An 18,805-nucleotide genomic window follows, 5' to 3' on the forward strand; every position below is an offset into this window, starting at 1 on the left:
TTTGTCAAAAGGTAATCTGGAATTCATAAAATTTCTAATTAAAGTGCAATTGAGAATTCTTTTTAATAACATCAAAAAATAATGAATTAACTATTCATCCCTAGAATTAAGAAGAAAACTAGCAAATTAAACCAAATGAAAATGGAAGGAAATAACCTACAAAGAAAACATCAGAGATTAATGAAATGCACAGAGGAGTGTATTAGTGGAGCCAACAGCGATTCTTTGAAAAGAATTAAAATTTGGCAGTACTCTGTCAAGATATACTCAGAAAATTAACTGAATAATATTCTAAAAAGCATGATGAATAATACATTACAAAAATAAATAATAAATAAGAAGTATCTCCCCTCAGGTAATTCAGTAAAAGAAGAATAAACATCAAATAAACATAATAATGTAGATGAATAAAATTTTAAAACCCTGAGGAAAAAAATATAATTTTCTGAGGCTGATTCCAGAAGAAATAGATAACTGGATCAGAAAAACAATTTTTAGGGGACCCCTGGGTGGCGCAGCGGTTTGGCGCCTGCCTTTGGCCCAGGGCGCGATCCTGGAGACCTGGGATCGAATCCCACGTCGGGCTCCCGGTGCATGGAGCCTGCTTCTCCCTCTGCCTGTGTCTCTGCCTCTCTCTCTCTCTCTCTCTGTGACTATCATAAATAAATAAAAATTAAAAAAAATTTTAAAAAAAGAAAAACAATTTTTAAATAATGAATAAGGTGGTTCAGTCAGTTAAGCATCTGCCTTTGGCTTGAGTCATGACCCCAGGGTCCTGGAATCAAGCCCGGTGCTGGGCTCCCTGCTTGGCGGGGAGGAGTTTCTCCCTCTCCTTCTGCCTCTTCCTTCATTTTTAAAAATGTATTTATGATAGTCATCACAGAGAGAGAGAGAGGCAGAGACACAGGCAGAGGCAGAAGCAGGCTCCATGCACCAGGAGCCCGATGTGGGATTCGATTCCGGGTCTCCAGGATCGCACCCTGGGCCAAAGGCAGGCGCCAAACCGCTGCGCCACCCAGGGATCCCTGCCCCTTCCTTCCTGTGCTCTCTCTCTCTCTCTCATAAATAAATAAGTAAATAAATAAATAAATAAATAAATAAATAAATAAATAGTCTATAAGAAAAAAAAAACAATGAATCAGTAGTCTAAAGACTTCCCCTTCAAATTATAGAACCAGATGTCTTCACCAGAAAATTCTACCAAACAATTGAAAACAAATACATACACACAATCAAGTCTTTCACAAACTGTTTTTGTATGTAAATAATAGAAGAGATGCTAATATTCCAAAATTATTGTATAATTGAATCACTATTGACACCTAATTGCAATAAATTCTCTAGTAAGAAGGGATATTACCAATTTTATTATTGAATATCAGTGTAAAAACCTCAAATTCGGTATTAGGAGAAATAATTCAGTAATGCATGAAAATGATGACATATAATGATCAAATTTGACATTAGAAAACCAGTCAATGTAATTTACCATTTGAAGAGATAAAAACTGGAGAATCATGTGATCTTTTCATTAGGTGAATACAAAGAGTTTGTATTTCACAGTCATTCTTTATAAAAACTCTCAGCAATCTATTGATTATAATTCTTTATTACCATGTGGCAAATTAACTCAAAACTTACAACAATAATAAACATTGATTACTTCACAATTCCCATGTTTTTTGAATTTCAGTTTATCTGAGAGGTTTTGGCTCAGAGCCATTCATTAGGTTGCACTCAGACATGCCCTCACTTGTATGTGGGATCTGAGCTCATGGAAACAGAGTAGCCTGGTGGTTGCCAGGGGCAGAGGCAGGGCTGGGTGGGGAGGGAAGGCACCTCAATTGTATCTTGAGACCAGTGGGGTCCCATCTTCTCATTAAACTTCTTAAAGGCATCAATCTTCCTCTCGTAGGTATCCCTCTAACTGGTACACTTAACTGTGAAAATGGAGTATTATTTTAGACATCCAGTGGGAATCATGCTATTCAGAAATCATCAGAGCTGGCTTCAAACATGCTATCCTGAGGATGACTTCATCTTGAATTAAAAATATTCACGTAAATATTCACCAAGGACAAAGATGATTAATGGCAACAATAGAGGAGTGCTATGTGAGTTTCTGATTGATCTCTGGGGTTTGCTGCTCCAAAGATGTAAATTTCTTTTGACTATAAACCCCAGAAGGTACATTAAACACTTCAGGTAAAAAAAAAATCTCTACCTTAAAGAGATTTTGTCCTCTCTCACAATTAAGATGAGACAATAAATAAACAAGAAAACAAACAGGAAATTTCCCCATAAATTCCCCAATTTCCCGAGGAAATTCCCCCCTCAGAGAGGTGGGAATCTAGTTATCCAGAATTATTTTTCTCTTATCTAATAGCTAATCTAAATGTAGATACAGTATTGTGGAAAAATTAGGAGTCTGGAATAAATGGAGTTGGATTCTAGTAGTAATTGGGACAAAAAACAAGTGTGCACATGGGCTTATCATTTTACATTGCAGATATTTCTTATTGAAAATCCATAAGAATTCCAGCCTTATGTCACAGACTCTTTTATTTTCATTTTATTTTATTTTATTATTTTATTTATTTATTTTTTTGTCACAGACTCTTTTAAAGACTGATTTAAAAACTCCAGGCAAACAACATATACACCATTTACTGTTCCCAGGATGAGCAATATTGAACTTAAAACATCAGATACCTATCATATTTTAGAGGAAATAGAACAAACATCTAAAATAAGAGATTCATTAATTCTTTTAAATTATTCATTTTAATTTCACCATCCTACTTTCTAAGTTAGCATTACTGCATAATGCTAAGGCATATTATTTTAAGTGTATCTTCAATAATTGCCATAGTTTACTTCTTCATACTATTTCTTGATTCAATTCCCAATAGGAAAGTAGTAATTCAATTAGAAATTCACAGCAATAATACATCTAGAAAATCTCGAAATAGTTGGCATTAATAACATCTAAAAATCCATGAATCAATGTGAGAATTTAAAAAAAGAAAAAAAAATTAACTGAATGTTTTTACACTAAATTATACTGGGGAAAAATTCAAGATAACTGAGATTAAGCTAAAGGTACATTGAATTTGTCAATGATTTATTGATATTTACTGATATGATACCAAAAGCATGGAGAGCTAAAGACAATATAGGCAAAATGACCTTTATAAAAATTTTAAAATCTTTTGCTTCAAAAGACATTATCAGCAGAATAAAAAAGGCAGTTCCCCAAGTAGCTGAATATATTTTCAAATTACAGGGCAGCCTGGTGGCTCAGTGGTTTAGCGCTGCCTTCAGACCAGGGCCTGATCCTGGGGTCCCGGGATCGAGTCCCACGTCAGGCTCCCTGCATGGAGCCTACTTCTCCCTCTGCCTGTGTCTCTGCCTCTCTTTCTCTCTGTGTGTCTTTCATGAATAAATAAATAAAATATTAAAATAAACAAGTTACATATCTGATAAGTGATTAGTACTCAGATTATATAGGGAACTCCTAAAATTCAACAACAAAAAGCATAAAACATACCTCAAAAATGGGCAAAGGAGTTCATAGACATACAAATGATAATATACAAATGATAATCACATGAAAAGATACTCAGTAGCACTAATCTTTAGGAAGAAAAATATCAACCCTGCTGAGATATCCCATCACAGCCATTATGATTATTTTTTTTTAAAGAAAGGAAGTGTTGGTGAGGATGTGGAGAAATTGGAACCTTGTACACTTTTGATGGGAATGTAAGGTTGTACAGCTGTGGAAAACAGTATACACAGATGTTTCTCAATTTATGATGGTTCAACTTACTATGTTTTGAGTTTGCCACCATGCAACAAAAATACGCATTCAGTAAAAACTGTACTTTAAATGTACATCTTTTCCCAGGTGAGGGCAATGTGGTATGATACTCTCTCATGACACTGGGCAACAGCAGGGAGCTGCTGCTCCCAGTCAGCCACACGATCCTGAAGGTAATCCATCAATACCATTACATCAGTACTGTACCCAGACAACCATTCTGATTTTCACTTTCAGTACAATATTCAATAAATTACATGAGATATTCAACACTTTATTATAAAATAGGCTCCATGTTCTATTATTATGACCAATCAGAGGCTAAATCTTCTGAGCAAACTTAAGGTAGGCTGGGCTAAGTTATGATGTTCGATAGATTAAGTATATTAAATGCATTTTCATCTTCTGTTATTTTCAACTTATGACAGGTTTATCAGAATGTAACCCCAACATAAGTAGAGGAAGATCTGCATAGTGGGTTCTTAAAAAAATTAAAAATAGAACTACCATATGATCCAACAATTTCACTTCTAGGTATATCCTCAAAAGAATTAAAAGCAGGATCTCAGACAAGATCGGGTGCATTCAGGGTGGTATGGCCATAGACAAGGGTATTATGCTGAGTGAAATAAGCCAATTGGAAAAGGACAAACATTATATGGTATCATTCATTTGGGGAATATAAAAATTAGTGAAAGGGAATAAAGGGAAAGAAGAGAAAATGAGTGAAAATATCAGTGAGGGTGACAGAACATGAGAGACACCTAACTCTGAGAAATGAACAAGGGGTAGTGGAATGGGAGGTGGGTGGGGGGTTGGGGTGACTGGGTCTAGGCACTGAGGGGGGCACTTGGCAGGATGAACACTGGGTGTTATGCTGTATGTTGGCAAATTGAACTGTAATAAGAATAATAATTAAAAAAATAAATAAAAGCAGGATCTCAAGGTGATATTTGTACATATATGTTCCTAGCAACATAATTCACAATAGTTAAAACGTGGAAGCAATCAAAGTGCATATCACTGGAGGAATGGATATGCAAGATATGATATATACATGCAAAGGAATATTATTCAGTCTCAAAAAGGAAGGAAATTTTGACGTTACAACATACATTAACTTGGAAGGCATTTTGCTAAGTGACATAAGCAGTCACCAGACAAAAAGACAAATCCTGTAAGATTCTACTCACAAGAAGTAGTTAAAAATGTCAAAACCATAGAGATAGGGACGCCTGAGTGGCTCAGCAGTTGAGCAACTCCCTTGGGCCCAGGGCGTGATCCCAGAGTCTTGGGACCGAGTCCCACCTCCGGTTGCCTGCAAGGAGCCTGCTTCTCCCTCTGCCTGTGTCTCTGCTTCTCTCTGCACCTATCATGAATAAATAAATAAAATCTTAAAAAAAAACTAAAAAACTAAAACATAGAGATAGAAAGTATCATTTGGTAGTTGCCAAAACCTGGGAGGTAGGAGAAGAAGGCTAGCAATGGGTTGGGAGAAAAAAATTTGAAAAACATTTATCTATTAAAAGCTATCTACAATATATTAAAAAGAACTTTTACAGTTCAAAGAATAAAGGCAAAAAAAAGACAAAGCAAAGCAAAACAAAACAAAAAACAAAATCAAAACCAAAACAAACAAACAAAAAAAACAAAGAAGCCAATAAACTAAAACTTTAACAGAAACATTGCCAGACAAGATATATGAATGTTAAACAATCAAATGAAAAGATCCCTAACATCACGAATCACCAGGGTAATGTTAGTTAAGTCCATACATATCCACTAGAATGACTAAAGTTAAAAACACTGAGAATACCAAGTGTTGATAAGGATTTGGAGCATCTTGAAATTTCACATATTGATGATGGTAATGCAAATATATAGCCAGTGTGGAGTGTCATTTAAAAAATACATACTAAATCAGCAATCTCATCCCAAATATTTTATTAAAGGAAATGAAAATATATGCCACTGCAAAGTTATGCATACAATTGTTCATATCAGGTTTTTCCATAAGCGTTAAAGAAAGTAAATCAAATTCAGATTCAATAATTCAATAAGTGGATAAACAAGTCACAGTATGTCTATGTAATAAAATACTATTTAGCAATGAAAAAAGCAAGCTGCTGATATTAACATTTTATTAACATAAAAAAATCTCCAAAGCATTATGCTAAGAGAAAGATGTTATTACAAAAACTATCACATGATTCCATTTGTATGCAGTTCTAGAAAATTTATAATGACAGAGCTGTCAGTGGTTTGTAGAGGGGAAGGATGAAATAAGGGGGTTGATTGTGAAGGTGTATGAAAATCGTTTTGGAATATGGAAGCATTCTCTATCATGATTTGTTTTTTTTATTTTTTTAAGATTTGTATTTGGGAGAGAGAGAGAAAGAGGAAGAGGGAGCATGAGCAGGGAGGAGGGTAGAGGGAGAGGGAGAAGGAAATCTCCCCTCTGAGCAGGGATCCAAAGATTATGACCTGAGACAAAGGCAGATGCTTAACTGACTGAGCCACCCAGGCATCCTTATATCATGATTTAACGATTTATTTATTTGTTTGAGAGGGAGGTAGGGACAGAGGGACAGGGGCAGGACCTTTAAGCAGACTTCCCACTGAGTGCAGAGCCCAACATGGGATTTGATCCCAGCATCCTGAGACATAACCTCAACTGAAACCAAGAGTCTGACGCTCAACTGACCGAGCCACCTAGGTGCCCCCCACATTGATTTAATGATGGTTTAATGAATGTAGATATCTACCATAACCCATTAAATTGTATGTTTACAATTGGTGAATTTTATTATATGTATATTCTATCTCAACACAAAATGTTTCAGAATTTCAAGGTATATACAAAAAAGAAAATTTCTAAGTTACCAAGATTGCAAGATACCATTTAATTTTATTACAGCATGCATTTTTACTATAAGCAATGAACAATTGAATAACAGCACTAAAAATACCATCTAGTAGAGCATTGAAAGATTTAAAAGCCTACAGTAAATTTACCAAAACATGCACTGAAATCTGCTTTGTTGAAATTATAGAAAGCCTAAATAAATAGATTTACTATGCTAATGAATTATGATTATTAAGATATTGAGTTCCCCCAAAGTGAACTATAAAGTTAATACCATTTGAATTAAAATTCCAGTTTTATCTTGTAAAAGTTGAAAAGCTGATTCTATTATTTTCATGAAAAGCCAACGAATACAGAATAGTCAAAATAATTATTTTAAAGAAAAAGTTTGAGGAATTACACTTCTTTCAAGACTTAGTATAACACCATAGCAATCAGAAAACTGTTGTATTGGCATAAGAGTATATCAGAGCAGCAGAAAAGAGAGTTCAGAAAGACTGCACATGTATGATTTATTGATTTTTGCCAAGGATGAATTCACTGGACAAAGAGAATTCTTTTAAACAACTAGTGCAGGAACAATTAGCCATAAAAAACCAAATAAAATGCCCTGGATCCCACCATATGCTATGCACCCTAATTGACTTAAAGAGGATCACAGACCTAAACATAAAACCAAAACTATTAAACATATAGAAGAAAACACAGCATATCTTTGAAAACATGGAGAAGGCAAGGATCCCTGGGAAAGGACAAAAGAAACACTATTTTTTTTTTAAATTTATGAGAGAGAGAGAGAGAGAGAGAGAGAGAGAGAGAGAGAGAGGCAGAGACACAGGCAGAGGGAGAAGCAGGCTCCATGCACCGGGAGCCCGACGTGGGACTCCATCCCGGGTCTCCAGGATCGCGCCCTGGGCCAAAGGCAGGCGCCAAACTGCTGCGCCACCCAGGGATCCCTATTTTTTTAAATGATAAATTTGACTTCATCAAAATCTAAAATATGTGTTCTTCAAAGGACATCATGTTTAATATGAAAAGGCAAAATATGGGTTAAGAGAAAGTATCTATGATTCATACATCTTGACACAAGACTTTTATCCAGTTATAACTTAAAAATTAAAAGACAAACATATCACCATAAAAATGAACAAAAGAACATGCATTTATTTGACCACTAATGGCCAATGAGTTCATGGAAACATACTAATTTGACACTATTAGTATGGAAATTAAAGTTAAAATCATTATGTAATCTCACTTTCCACAGAGTATACTGGCTAATAGCAAGAAGATAAATAAGCATTGGCAAAGATGAAGAGCTATGGAATTCTCCTACCTTTCGGGGGGCTGTATAAAACATTTTTTCAACTTCAGATTTAGTTAAAATGCATAGAAAAGGGGGCACCTGGGTGGCTCAATTGGTTAAGTGTCTGCCTTCAGCTGGCGTCACGATCTCAGGGGTCCTGGGATTGAGCACCATATTGGGCTCCCTGTTCCTCAGGGAGTCTGCTTCTCCCTCTGCCCCTCCCCCTCATTCCTGCTTGTGCATTTTCTCTCTCTTAAATAACTAATTTTTTAATATAAAAATTAAATAAAAAATAAAATGCATAAAGATGCCGATGTAATAAGAATATTGTTAAATAGAAATATTCTTATCTTGATAGAAATGAAATTTAGAACTAAATGAAACTATTCTTAAACTGTAATTAATTAATAAAATAGCTTCTATATAGAAAGCATATTACAGGAACAAATTGCCAAGTCACCATCATAATAGATGATCACATATCTCAGTAAATATTTAAAAAATAAAGCAGACAAGAAATCAGAAAAAATGTAAAAAGTGCAAGTAACAAGATTGATATGTAATTAGACATATATAAATGGCGCATGTATAATGTGTGTGTATCCCCAAAACAATAGTTTCTTCTTCAGCACATGAGGAATGATTACAAAACAAACAAACCAACATAAATTAGGCAATCAAGTTAGATTCACCACAATTAGAAATACATATCATGCAGATAACATTCTCTGAAAATAGTAAAAAACTAGAAAAGCTCATTGACAGTTCCCTCATATTTGTTTGTTTTATAAGCTTATTACAAGCATCTTGACATAAAATCATTAGAACAGTGTAACATGTCTCTCTCTCTCTTTTATCCAGAATTGTCTATAGCAAATCAATCCTTATATAATATCATACATTTTTGAGGTTCTGGAATCACTGCACAGGATTCTCTAATAGATTACATGCTAAAGTGACAGGGTTCATCAAAACGAAGTTACTGCATTATTGAAGACCATCATCTTTGAGGAAGAGCATCTTATGGGAGTGGTCTGGAGTCCCCTTGCCCCTCACGTGAGGTGCATTCCAGGGTCGAGGGCCACCCCAGGGCTGGGCCTACCTGGAAGCTGTGGGAGCAATGTGGGACAAACCCCATGGAGCAATCAGCCATAGGAGGGACCAGGAATCCCAAACGGTCTCACCACTCACCAAACAATGCCAATCAAGACACATTTCACTGAACAGGAGAAAAAAATGTAAACCAACAAGGCTCAGGTCCTGCTCCATTAGGGAGCTCGACTGGACCCCCACCCTGGGTGACAGCCTTCACCCAGTGCATGAAAACACAGGTGGGATGCAGAGAACACAATGGACAGCATCCGGCATTACCCTTTGGCCATCAGGTGTCCTGACCCACGGCTGTGAGAGTGAAGGGGAGTGTCTCTGGTGAGCAGGTCCCCCCAGGCAGGGTATCTGGGGTACCTGTGGGACTCAGGTGGCCTCACAAAAGACGGACACACTGCCCTGTGATGTCCACTAGGTGCCCTCAGCCTGGACAGTGGTTATGCTTGTTCCTCAGGCAGTCGGTCTAGTACTAGAGCCCCTGCTGGTTGGGGGCTGCATCAGGGCTTCCTCCCAAAGCAGGTGGAAAGAGTCAAAGTAAAAAAGAAAAGATAAACCAAAGCAACGTTTCACTTTGCCATCTGAATGGTGGGCCATGGAGGGCCCAGGTCATGCGCCCTGTCCCCAAGGGGTTGTAGGCCAGGCTCAGCACTTGGCCAGCCTCACTTTCATCTCCTCCAAAAAGTTGCTCAGCAGTGTCTGGTCGCTGCATTCCCATCAACAGATAGGGGCTTCTCACCTTCACCAGGAGGCAGGCACCGTGGCCCTGGATGGAGCAGCTGTACATGCAGATGCAGAAGTCTACTCCACCATGAAAAAATGGAAATGAAAACAGACCTTTGCACTTGGGCCAGAAGATGGCCGAAGAGTAGGGTCTCCAAGTCACCTGTCCCAAGCAAATTACATACATAACCTTCAAATCATCCTGAAAATCTACGACTTCGGCCTGACCTTTAAAGAGAGACCAGCCGAAATGCTACAGTGAGAAGAGTTCCCGCTTCTATCAAGGTAGGAAGACGGGGGGAAAAAAGAAATAAAGAAACAAAAGGCCTCCAAGGGGGAGGGGCCCCATGAGGAGCCGGGCTGAGGCCGGGGAGAGTGTCCCCAGGACAGGAGAGCCACATCCCGGAGAAGCAGGAGCTGCACCAACCTTCTCGGGCGAAAAGGGGCTCACAGGGAGTTAGAGCAAGACCCCAGGAGGGCGGGGATGCCCTCGGGCTCCCGGGGACACTAACAGGCACCTGCGCCCCGGGAGAGTGCGCCGAGCTCCCTAAGGGCTGCAGCGCGCACGGCAGGACCCGGAGCAGCTAGGAGGGGCTCGGGCGGCGGCTCCCCGGAGGGGGCTGCGGGGCGGGAGCGCAGGCCCCGGAGCACAGGGCGCCGGGACACAGCCCAGGATCCGGCCTCCCCCCGGGACAGGCAGAGGCCGGGAGGGCCCAGGACAGCAAGGACCCTCCTGACCCGAGATGAGCAGATCAGCGGTGCCGCCCCGGAGCCTCCAGGCCCTGCAGACGGAGAGCTCCAGAGCTACTGCGGGAGCAGACTCCAGGGCTCCAGAGCTGGCCCTGCCACTGGGGTTGTTCCTCCTGGCCTCACGGGGTAAACAAGCCCCACTGAGCCTCAGAGTGGCCTCACCAGATAGGCTCAAACGGCTCAAACATCTTTCCTTGAGCCCTGGACCAGGCAGGGGGCTGAGCAGCTCTCAAAGTGCTAACACCTGTAAATCAGCACAGCAGGCCCCTCCCCCAGAAGACCAGCTAGACCAACAGGAGAAAAACAAGTTATTGACCAAGCAGAACTGGAAAGTTCCAGGGGAAGTAGAGGGACTTACAGTATACAGAATCAGAGGATACTCCCCCTTGTTTTTTCTTTGTTGTTGTTGTTTTTTCACTTCTCTTTGCTCCCTTTTTTCTTTTTTTCTTTTCTTCTCTTTTTTTCGCTTTTTTCTTTTCACTTTTTTCCTTCCTTTTTTCTTTTTTCTTTATTTTGTTTTCTTTCCTTCCTTCTTTCTCTTCTCTCTTTCTCTCCATTTCCCAATACAACTTGTTTTTGGCCACTGCCCTGAGTAAAATGACTACAAGGAAAACCTCACATCAAAAGAAAGAATTAGAAACAGTCCTCTCTCCACAGAATTACAAAATTTGGATTAAAATTCAATGTCAGAAAGCCAATTCAGAAGCACTATTATAAAGCTACTGCTGGATCTAGAAAGAAGCATAAAGGACTCAAGAGACTTCATGACTGCAGAATTTAGATCCAATCAGGCAGAAATTAAAAATCAATTGAATGAGATGCAATCCAAACTAGAAGTACTAACGATGAGGGTTAACGAGGTGGAGGAACGAGTGAGTGACACAGAAGACAAGTTGATGACAAAGAGGGAAACTGAGGAAAAAAGAGACAGACAATTAAAAGACCATGAAGACAGACTAAGGGAAATAAACGACGGCCTGAGGAAGAAAAACATACGTTTAATTGGGGTTCCCAAGGGCGCCGAAAGGGACGGAGGGCCAGAATATGTATTTGAACAAATCCTAGCTGAAAACGTTCCTAATCTGGGAAGGGAAACAGGCATTCAGATCCAGGATATAGAGAGGTCCCCCCCTAAAATCAATAAAAACCGTTCAACACCTCCACATTTAATAGTTAAGCTTGCAAATTCAAAAGATAAAGAGAAGATCCTTAAAGCAGCAAGAGACAAGAAATCCCTGACTTTTATGGGGAGGAGTATTAGGGTAACAGCAGACCTCTCCACAGAGACCGGGCAGGCCAGAAAGAGCTGGCAGGATATATTCAGGGTCCTAAATGAGAAGAAAATGCAACCAAGAATACTTTATCCAGCAAGGCTCTCATTCAGAATGGAAGGAGAGATAAAGAGCTTTCAAGACAGGCAGGAACTGAAAGAATATGTACCTCCAAACCAGCTCTGCAAGAAATTTTAAGGGAGACTCTTAAAATTCCCCTTTAAAAAGAAGTCCAGTGGAACAATCCACAAAAACAAGGACTGAATAGATATCATGATGACCCTAAACTCTTATCTTTCAATAGTAACTCTGAACGTGAACAGGCTTAATGACCCCATCAAAAGGCGCAGGGAGGGATCCCTGGGTGGCGCAGCGGTTAGGCGCCTGCCTTTGGCCCAGGGGTGATCCTGGAGACCCGGGATCGAATCCCACATTGGGCTCCCAGTGCATGGAGCCTGCTTCTCCCTCTGCCTGTGTCTCTGCCTCTCTCTCTCTCTCTCTCTCTCTGACTATCATAAATAAATCAATTAAAAAAGAAAGGCGCAGGGAGTCAGACTGGATAAAAAAGCAGGACCCATCTATTTGCTGTCTACAAGAGACTCATTTTAGACAGAAGGACACCTACAGCCTGAAAATAAAAGGTTGGAGAACCATTTACCATTCAAAGGGTCCTCAAAAGAAAGCAGGGGTAGCCATCCTTATATCAGATAAACTAAAATTTACCCCGAAAACTGTAGTGAGAGATGAAGAGGGACACTATATCATACTTAAAGGATCTATCCAAAAAGAGGACTTAACAATCCTCAATATATATGCCCCGAATGTGGGATCTGCCAAATATATCAATCAATTAATAACCAAAGTTAAGACATACTTAGATAATAATACACTTATACTTGGTGTGACTTCAACATAGCAATTTCTACATTCGATAGGTCTTCTAAACACAACATCTCCAAAGAAACGAGAGCTTTAAATGATACACTGAACCAGATCTATTTCACAGATATCTACAGAACTTACATCCAAACTCAACTGATGAATATGCATTCTTCTCAAGTGCAATGGAACTTTCTCCAGAATAGACCACATACTGGGTCACAAATCGGGTCTGAACCGATACCAAAAGACTGGGATCGTCTCCTGCATATTCTCAGACGATAAGGCCTTGAAATTAGAACTAAATCACAACAAGAAGTTTGGAAGGACCTCACACACGTGGAGGTTAAGGACCATCCTGCTAAAAGATGAAAGGGTCAACCAGGAAATTAAGGAATAATTTAAAAGATTCATGGAAACTAATGAGAATGAAGATACAACCGTTCAAAATCTTTGGGATGCAGCAAAAGCAGTCCTGAGGGGGAAATACATCACAATACAAGCATACATTCAAAAACTGGAAAGAACTCAAATACAAAAGCTAACCTTACACCTAAAGGAGCTAGAGAAAAAACAGCAGATGGATCCTACACCCAGCAGAAGAGAGTTATTTAAGATTTGAGCAGAACTCAACGAAATCGAGACCAGAAGAACTATGGAACCAGGAGTTGGTTCTTTGAAAGAATTAATAAGATAGATAAACCATTAGCCAACCTTATTAAAAAGAAGAGAGAGAAGACTCAAATTAATAAAATCATGAATGAGAAAGGAGAGATCACTACCAACACCAAGGAATTACAAACGATTTTAAAAACATATTATGAACAGCTATACGCCAATAAATTAGGCAATCTAGAAGAAATGGACGCATTCCTGGAAAGCCACAAACTATCAAAACTGGAACAGGAAGAAATAGAAAACCTGAACAGGCCAATAACCAAGGAGGAAATTGAATCAGTCATCCAAAACCTCCCAAGACACAAGAGTCCAGGGCCAGATGGCTTCCCAGGGGAATTCTATCAAATGTTTAAAGAAGAAACCATACCTATCCTACTAAAGCTGTTTGGAAAGATAGAAAGAGATGGAGTACTTCCAAATTCGTTCTATGAGGCCAGCATCACCTTAATTCCAAAACCAGAAAAAGACCCCACCAAAAAGGAGAATTACAGACCAATAACCCTGATGAACATGGATGCAAAAATTCTCAACTAGATACTAGCCAATCGGATCCAACAATACATTAAGAAAATCATTCACCATGACCAAGTAGGATTTATCCCCAGGACGCAAGGCTGGTTCAACATTGGTAGAAGAATCAATGTGATTCATCATATCAGCAAGAGAAAAACCAAGAACCATATGATCCTCTCATTAGATTCAGAGAAAGCATTTGACAAATACTGCATCCATTCCTGATAAAAACTCTTCAGAGTGTAGGGATAGAGGGAACATTCCTCAACATCTTAAAAGCCATCTACGAAAAACCCACATAAATATCATTCTCAATGGGGAAGCACTGGGAGCCTTTCCCCTAAGATCAGGAACAAGACACGGATGTCCACTCTCACCACTGCTATTCAACATACTACTGGAGGTCCTAGCCTCAGCAATCAGACAACAAAAAGACATTAAAGGCATTCCAATTGGCAAAGAAGAAGTCAAACTCTCCCACTTCACTGATGACATGATACTCTACGTAGAAAATAAATAAGACTCCACCCCAAGATTGCTAGAACTCATACAGCAATTTGGCAGGGTGGCAGGATACAAAATCAATGCCCAGAAGTCAGTGGCATTTCTATACACTAACAATGAGACTGAAGAAAGAGAAATTAAGGAGTCAATCCCATTTACAATTGCACCGAAAGCATAAGATACCTAGGAATAAACCTAACCAAAGTGGTAAAGGATCTATACCCTAAAAACTATAGAACACTTCAGAAAGAAATTGAGGAAGACACAAAGAGATGGAAAAATATTCCATGCTCCTGGATTGGCAGAATTAATATTGTGAAAATGTCAATGTTACCCAGGGCAATTTACACGTTTAATGCAATCCCTATCAAAATAGCATGGACTTTCTTCAGAGACTTAGAACAAATTATTTTAAGATTTGTGTGGAATCAGAAAAGACCCCGAATAGCCAGGGGAATTTTTAAAAAGAAAACCAAGCTGGGGGCATCACAATGCCAGATTTCAGGTTGTACTACAAAGCTGTGGTCATCAAGACAGTGCGGTACTGGCACAAAAACAGACACATAGGGGATCCCTGGGTGGCGCAGTGGTTTGGCGCCTGCCTTTGGCTCAGGGCACGATCCTGGAGACCCAGGATCGAATCCCACGTCGGGCTCCCCGTGCATGGAGCCTGTGTCTCTGCCTCTGTCTCTCTCTCTCTCTCTCTCTCTCTCTCTCTCTCTCTCTCGTAAATAAATAATAATAAAATAATTAAAAAAAACAGACACATAGATCAATGGAACAGAATAAAGAACCCAGAAGTGGACCCTGAACTTTATGGTCAACTAATATTCAATAAGGGAGGAAAGACCTATCCACTCAGAAACACAGTTTCTTCAATAAATGGTGCTGGGAAAATTGGACATCCACATGCAGAAGAATGAAACCAGACCACTCTCTTGCACCAGACACAAAGATAAACTCAAAATGGATGAAAGATCTAAATGTGAGACAAGATTCCATCAAAGTCCTATAGGAGAACACAGGCAACACCCTTTTTGAACTCAGCCACAGTAACTTCTTGCAAGATACATCCACGAAGGCAAAAGAAACAAAAGCAAAAATGAACTATCGGGACTTCATCAAGATAAGAAGCTTTTGCACAGCAAAGGATACATTCAACAAAACTAAAAGACAACCTACAGAATGGGAGAAGATATTTGCAAATGACATATCAGATAAAGGGCTAGTTTCCAAGATGTGTAAAGAACTTATTAAACTCAATACCAAAGAAACAAACAATCAAATCATGAAATGGGGAAAAGACATGAAGTGAAATCTCACAGAGGAAGACATAGACATGGCCAACATGCACATGAGAAAATGGCATCACTTGCCATCAGGGAAATACAAATGAAAACCACAATGAGATTCCACCTCACACCAGTGAGAATGAGGAAAATTAACACGGCAGGAAACCACAAATATTGGAGAGGATGTGGAGAAAAGGGAACTCTCTTACACTGTTGGTGGGAATGTGAACTGGTGCAGCCACTCTGGAAAACTGTGTGGAGGTTCCTCAAAGAGTTAAAAATAGACCTGCCCTATGACCCAGCAACTGCACTGTTGGGGATTTACCCCAAAGATGCAGATGCAATGAAACGCTGGGACACCTGCACCCTGATGTTTCTAGCAGCAATGTCCACAATAGCCAAACTGTGAAAGGAGCCTCGGTGTCCATCGAAAGATGATGGATAAAGAAGATGTGGTTTATGTATACAATGGAATATTCCTCAGCCATTTGAAATGACAAATACCCACCATTATCTTCAACATGGATGGAACTGGAGGGTATTATGCTGAGTGAAGTAAGTCAATCGGAGAAGGATAAACATTGTATGTTCTCATTCATTTGGGGAATATAAATTATAGTGAAAGGGAATATAAGGGAAGGGAGAAGAATGTGTGGGAAATATCAGAAAGGGAGACAGAACTTAAAGACTCGGAACTCTGGGAAACATACTAGGGGTGGTGGAAGGGGAGGAGGGGTGTGGGGGTGAATGGGTGACAGGCACTGAGGGGGACACTTGACGGGATGAGCACTAGGTGGTATTCCGTATGTTGGCAAATTGAACACCAATAGCAAATGATTTTTTTATTAAAAATAAAAATAATTTTAAAAAATGACAATATAGTGAGTCAATGACAATACTTGCTTCCTATGTATACCTCCCTTCAGAAATACCTGTTTCTAGATTGTGAGATTACATTTTTAATATATTTCACATCCCTTACAATATATACTTGAATAATAAAAATTCTGGAGCCCTACTAGTGTTGAGTTTTGGCTACATCAAGTTTGAGTCTCTGACTGCCTCAAATTCCTCATTTGAAAAACAGTGATTATAATATTAATATATTCTTTATGTATCAGCTTTTATTATAAAATATATCATTTCATATCTAGAAGAAAATGAAGATTTAAAAATTAATAGAATGCTATTGTCACATATTTCCCATGTGAATAATTACTTTTCAAGTAATATATTGTGGATCCCTTTTATAGTAGTGTTGATTCTAAGGATAATACTCTTCAAAATATAAAGCTGGACTTTGGGAGAGAAGGGGGTCCTTACTCAAGTGTTCTACGTAACCTTTGCCCTTCTGTGTTGCCCTATACACAGTGTGGCAGTTCTTTTTTCCAAATGAATATCAGTGTACATGCTTTGTTCGATAGAAAAATTAAAGAATGATTCACACACATGTCATATTTTATTGATTATAGAACAGCAGTTCTTACTATTTATTTCTTAAAGATTGAAAATATATAATTATCACATGAGAAATTGAAAACAGATAATGCTTTTATATATTCTAAGCACAGAAATACCATTTTGTAACATTTAGAAAAAACATTTGTTGCCATATATAAAAATATACTTGATAAACTAATTCTCCAAGTACAAGGATAACTGGGACGCTTAGGAAGCAGACTGTGCCAGCATCATAGTCTGACACATGGCAGGAAGGGATCACTTCCTGTGCAGCATTCTTCTCACAGCATCTTTCACGTCTCTGTTTCTTAGACTGTATATCAGAGGGTTTAGCATTGGGATGATGAGTGTGTAGAGCACAGCTATGACCTTGTTTTGCCCTGGGGAGGAGATGGCCCCAGGCTGGGCGTACATGAAGAACACAGTCCCATAGAACAAACTCACCGTGGCCATGTGGGAGCCACAGGTGGAGAAGGTCTTACCCCTACCATGGGTGGAGGGGATCTTCAGGACAGTGGAGAGTATGTAAGCATAGGAAACCAGGATGACACTTGTGGTGGTGACAATGATGAGGGAGGAGAGAATGAATAGCACCATCTCGTTCACAGACGTGTCAACACATGAGATCTTGATCAGGGCTGGGACATCACAGAAGAAGTGGTCCAGTCGGTTTTCTCCACAGAAACGCAAGCTGAAGGTGAATCCTGTCTGGACCATGGAGTTGATGCCTCCACAGATGTAGGAGCCAATTACTAAATGAACACAAACCTGTTGAGACATACGGACAGGATAGAGGAATGGTGAGCAAATGGCTGAGAAGCGATCATATGCCATCACGGCCAGAAGAAAGCCTTCAGTTGTGACAAACAGAGCAAAGAAGAAAAATTGGGCTGCACAGCCATTGTAGGAAATCTTCTTTTCATGAGATAGGAAGTTGGCTAAAGTTTTGGGAGCAATGACTGTGGAGTAGCAGAGATCTAAATAGGATAAGTTTCTAAGGAAGAAATACATAGGTGTATGAAGCCTCGAGTCCATCCTGATGACAATTATCATGCTGGTATTTCCCACCACAGTGACCACGTAGGCCAGCAAGAACACCAAGAACAAGAGGATCTGCAGCTTCGGAGGGGTTCTGAAGCCCAGCAGAATGAACTCAGTCACTCCTGAGGAATTCCTGTTTAGCTGGCTCTTCATGGCTGCGATGCAGGAGGAACTGGGGAGATGGTAAACGTGAAAGAAACGAGTGCTCAGAATGCTTGTTTTAGTAAAAATAACTGAAACCAGACAAATCCGATATAGAATACAAAGATCTGTGCATACAGAGGATAGAAGGCACACAGGACAATTGAAAGATAGCTATGAATGGAAAAAAGAAGTATGTATTTAAAAAGCTTGTGTTGTATGTATTTAGGCATCTGCTATTACAGTTATAAAGTGTCCTTAAAACATGGTGGTACAGAAAGGAAGTAATTTTTATTTTAGTTTAGGTATGGAGAAATTCAGACAAAAACAGATGTAAAAAGTTCCTTTAGAGTCATGAGATTGAGCAGCTGAGTGGTTTACTATTCAACCATCTATCATGAACTATAAAATAAAATTGGCAAACAATTCAAAGATTCACATCCTATGGAAAGT

At 39.3% G+C, this 18,805-nt stretch overlaps 1 protein-coding gene across 1 annotated transcript; it reads right to left on the reverse strand.

Annotated features, from left to right (window-relative positions):
• Positions 1–17,428: 17,428 nt before the first annotated feature.
• Positions 17,429–18,364, reverse strand: LOC129496972 (olfactory receptor 12-like). The gene has a single exon (XM_055305313.1). The coding sequence runs from the start codon at positions 18,362–18,364 to the stop codon at positions 17,429–17,431; it is 936 nt and encodes a 311-aa protein (XP_055161288.1).
• Between the last annotated feature and the right edge of the window lie 441 nt (positions 18,365–18,805).

Source organism: Nyctereutes procyonoides, unplaced genomic scaffold (genome assembly GCF_905146905.1).
Source record: "Nyctereutes procyonoides isolate TBG_1078 unplaced genomic scaffold, NYPRO_anot_genome, whole genome shotgun sequence".
Taxonomy (NCBI): Eukaryota; Metazoa; Chordata; class Mammalia; order Carnivora; family Canidae; genus Nyctereutes; species Nyctereutes procyonoides.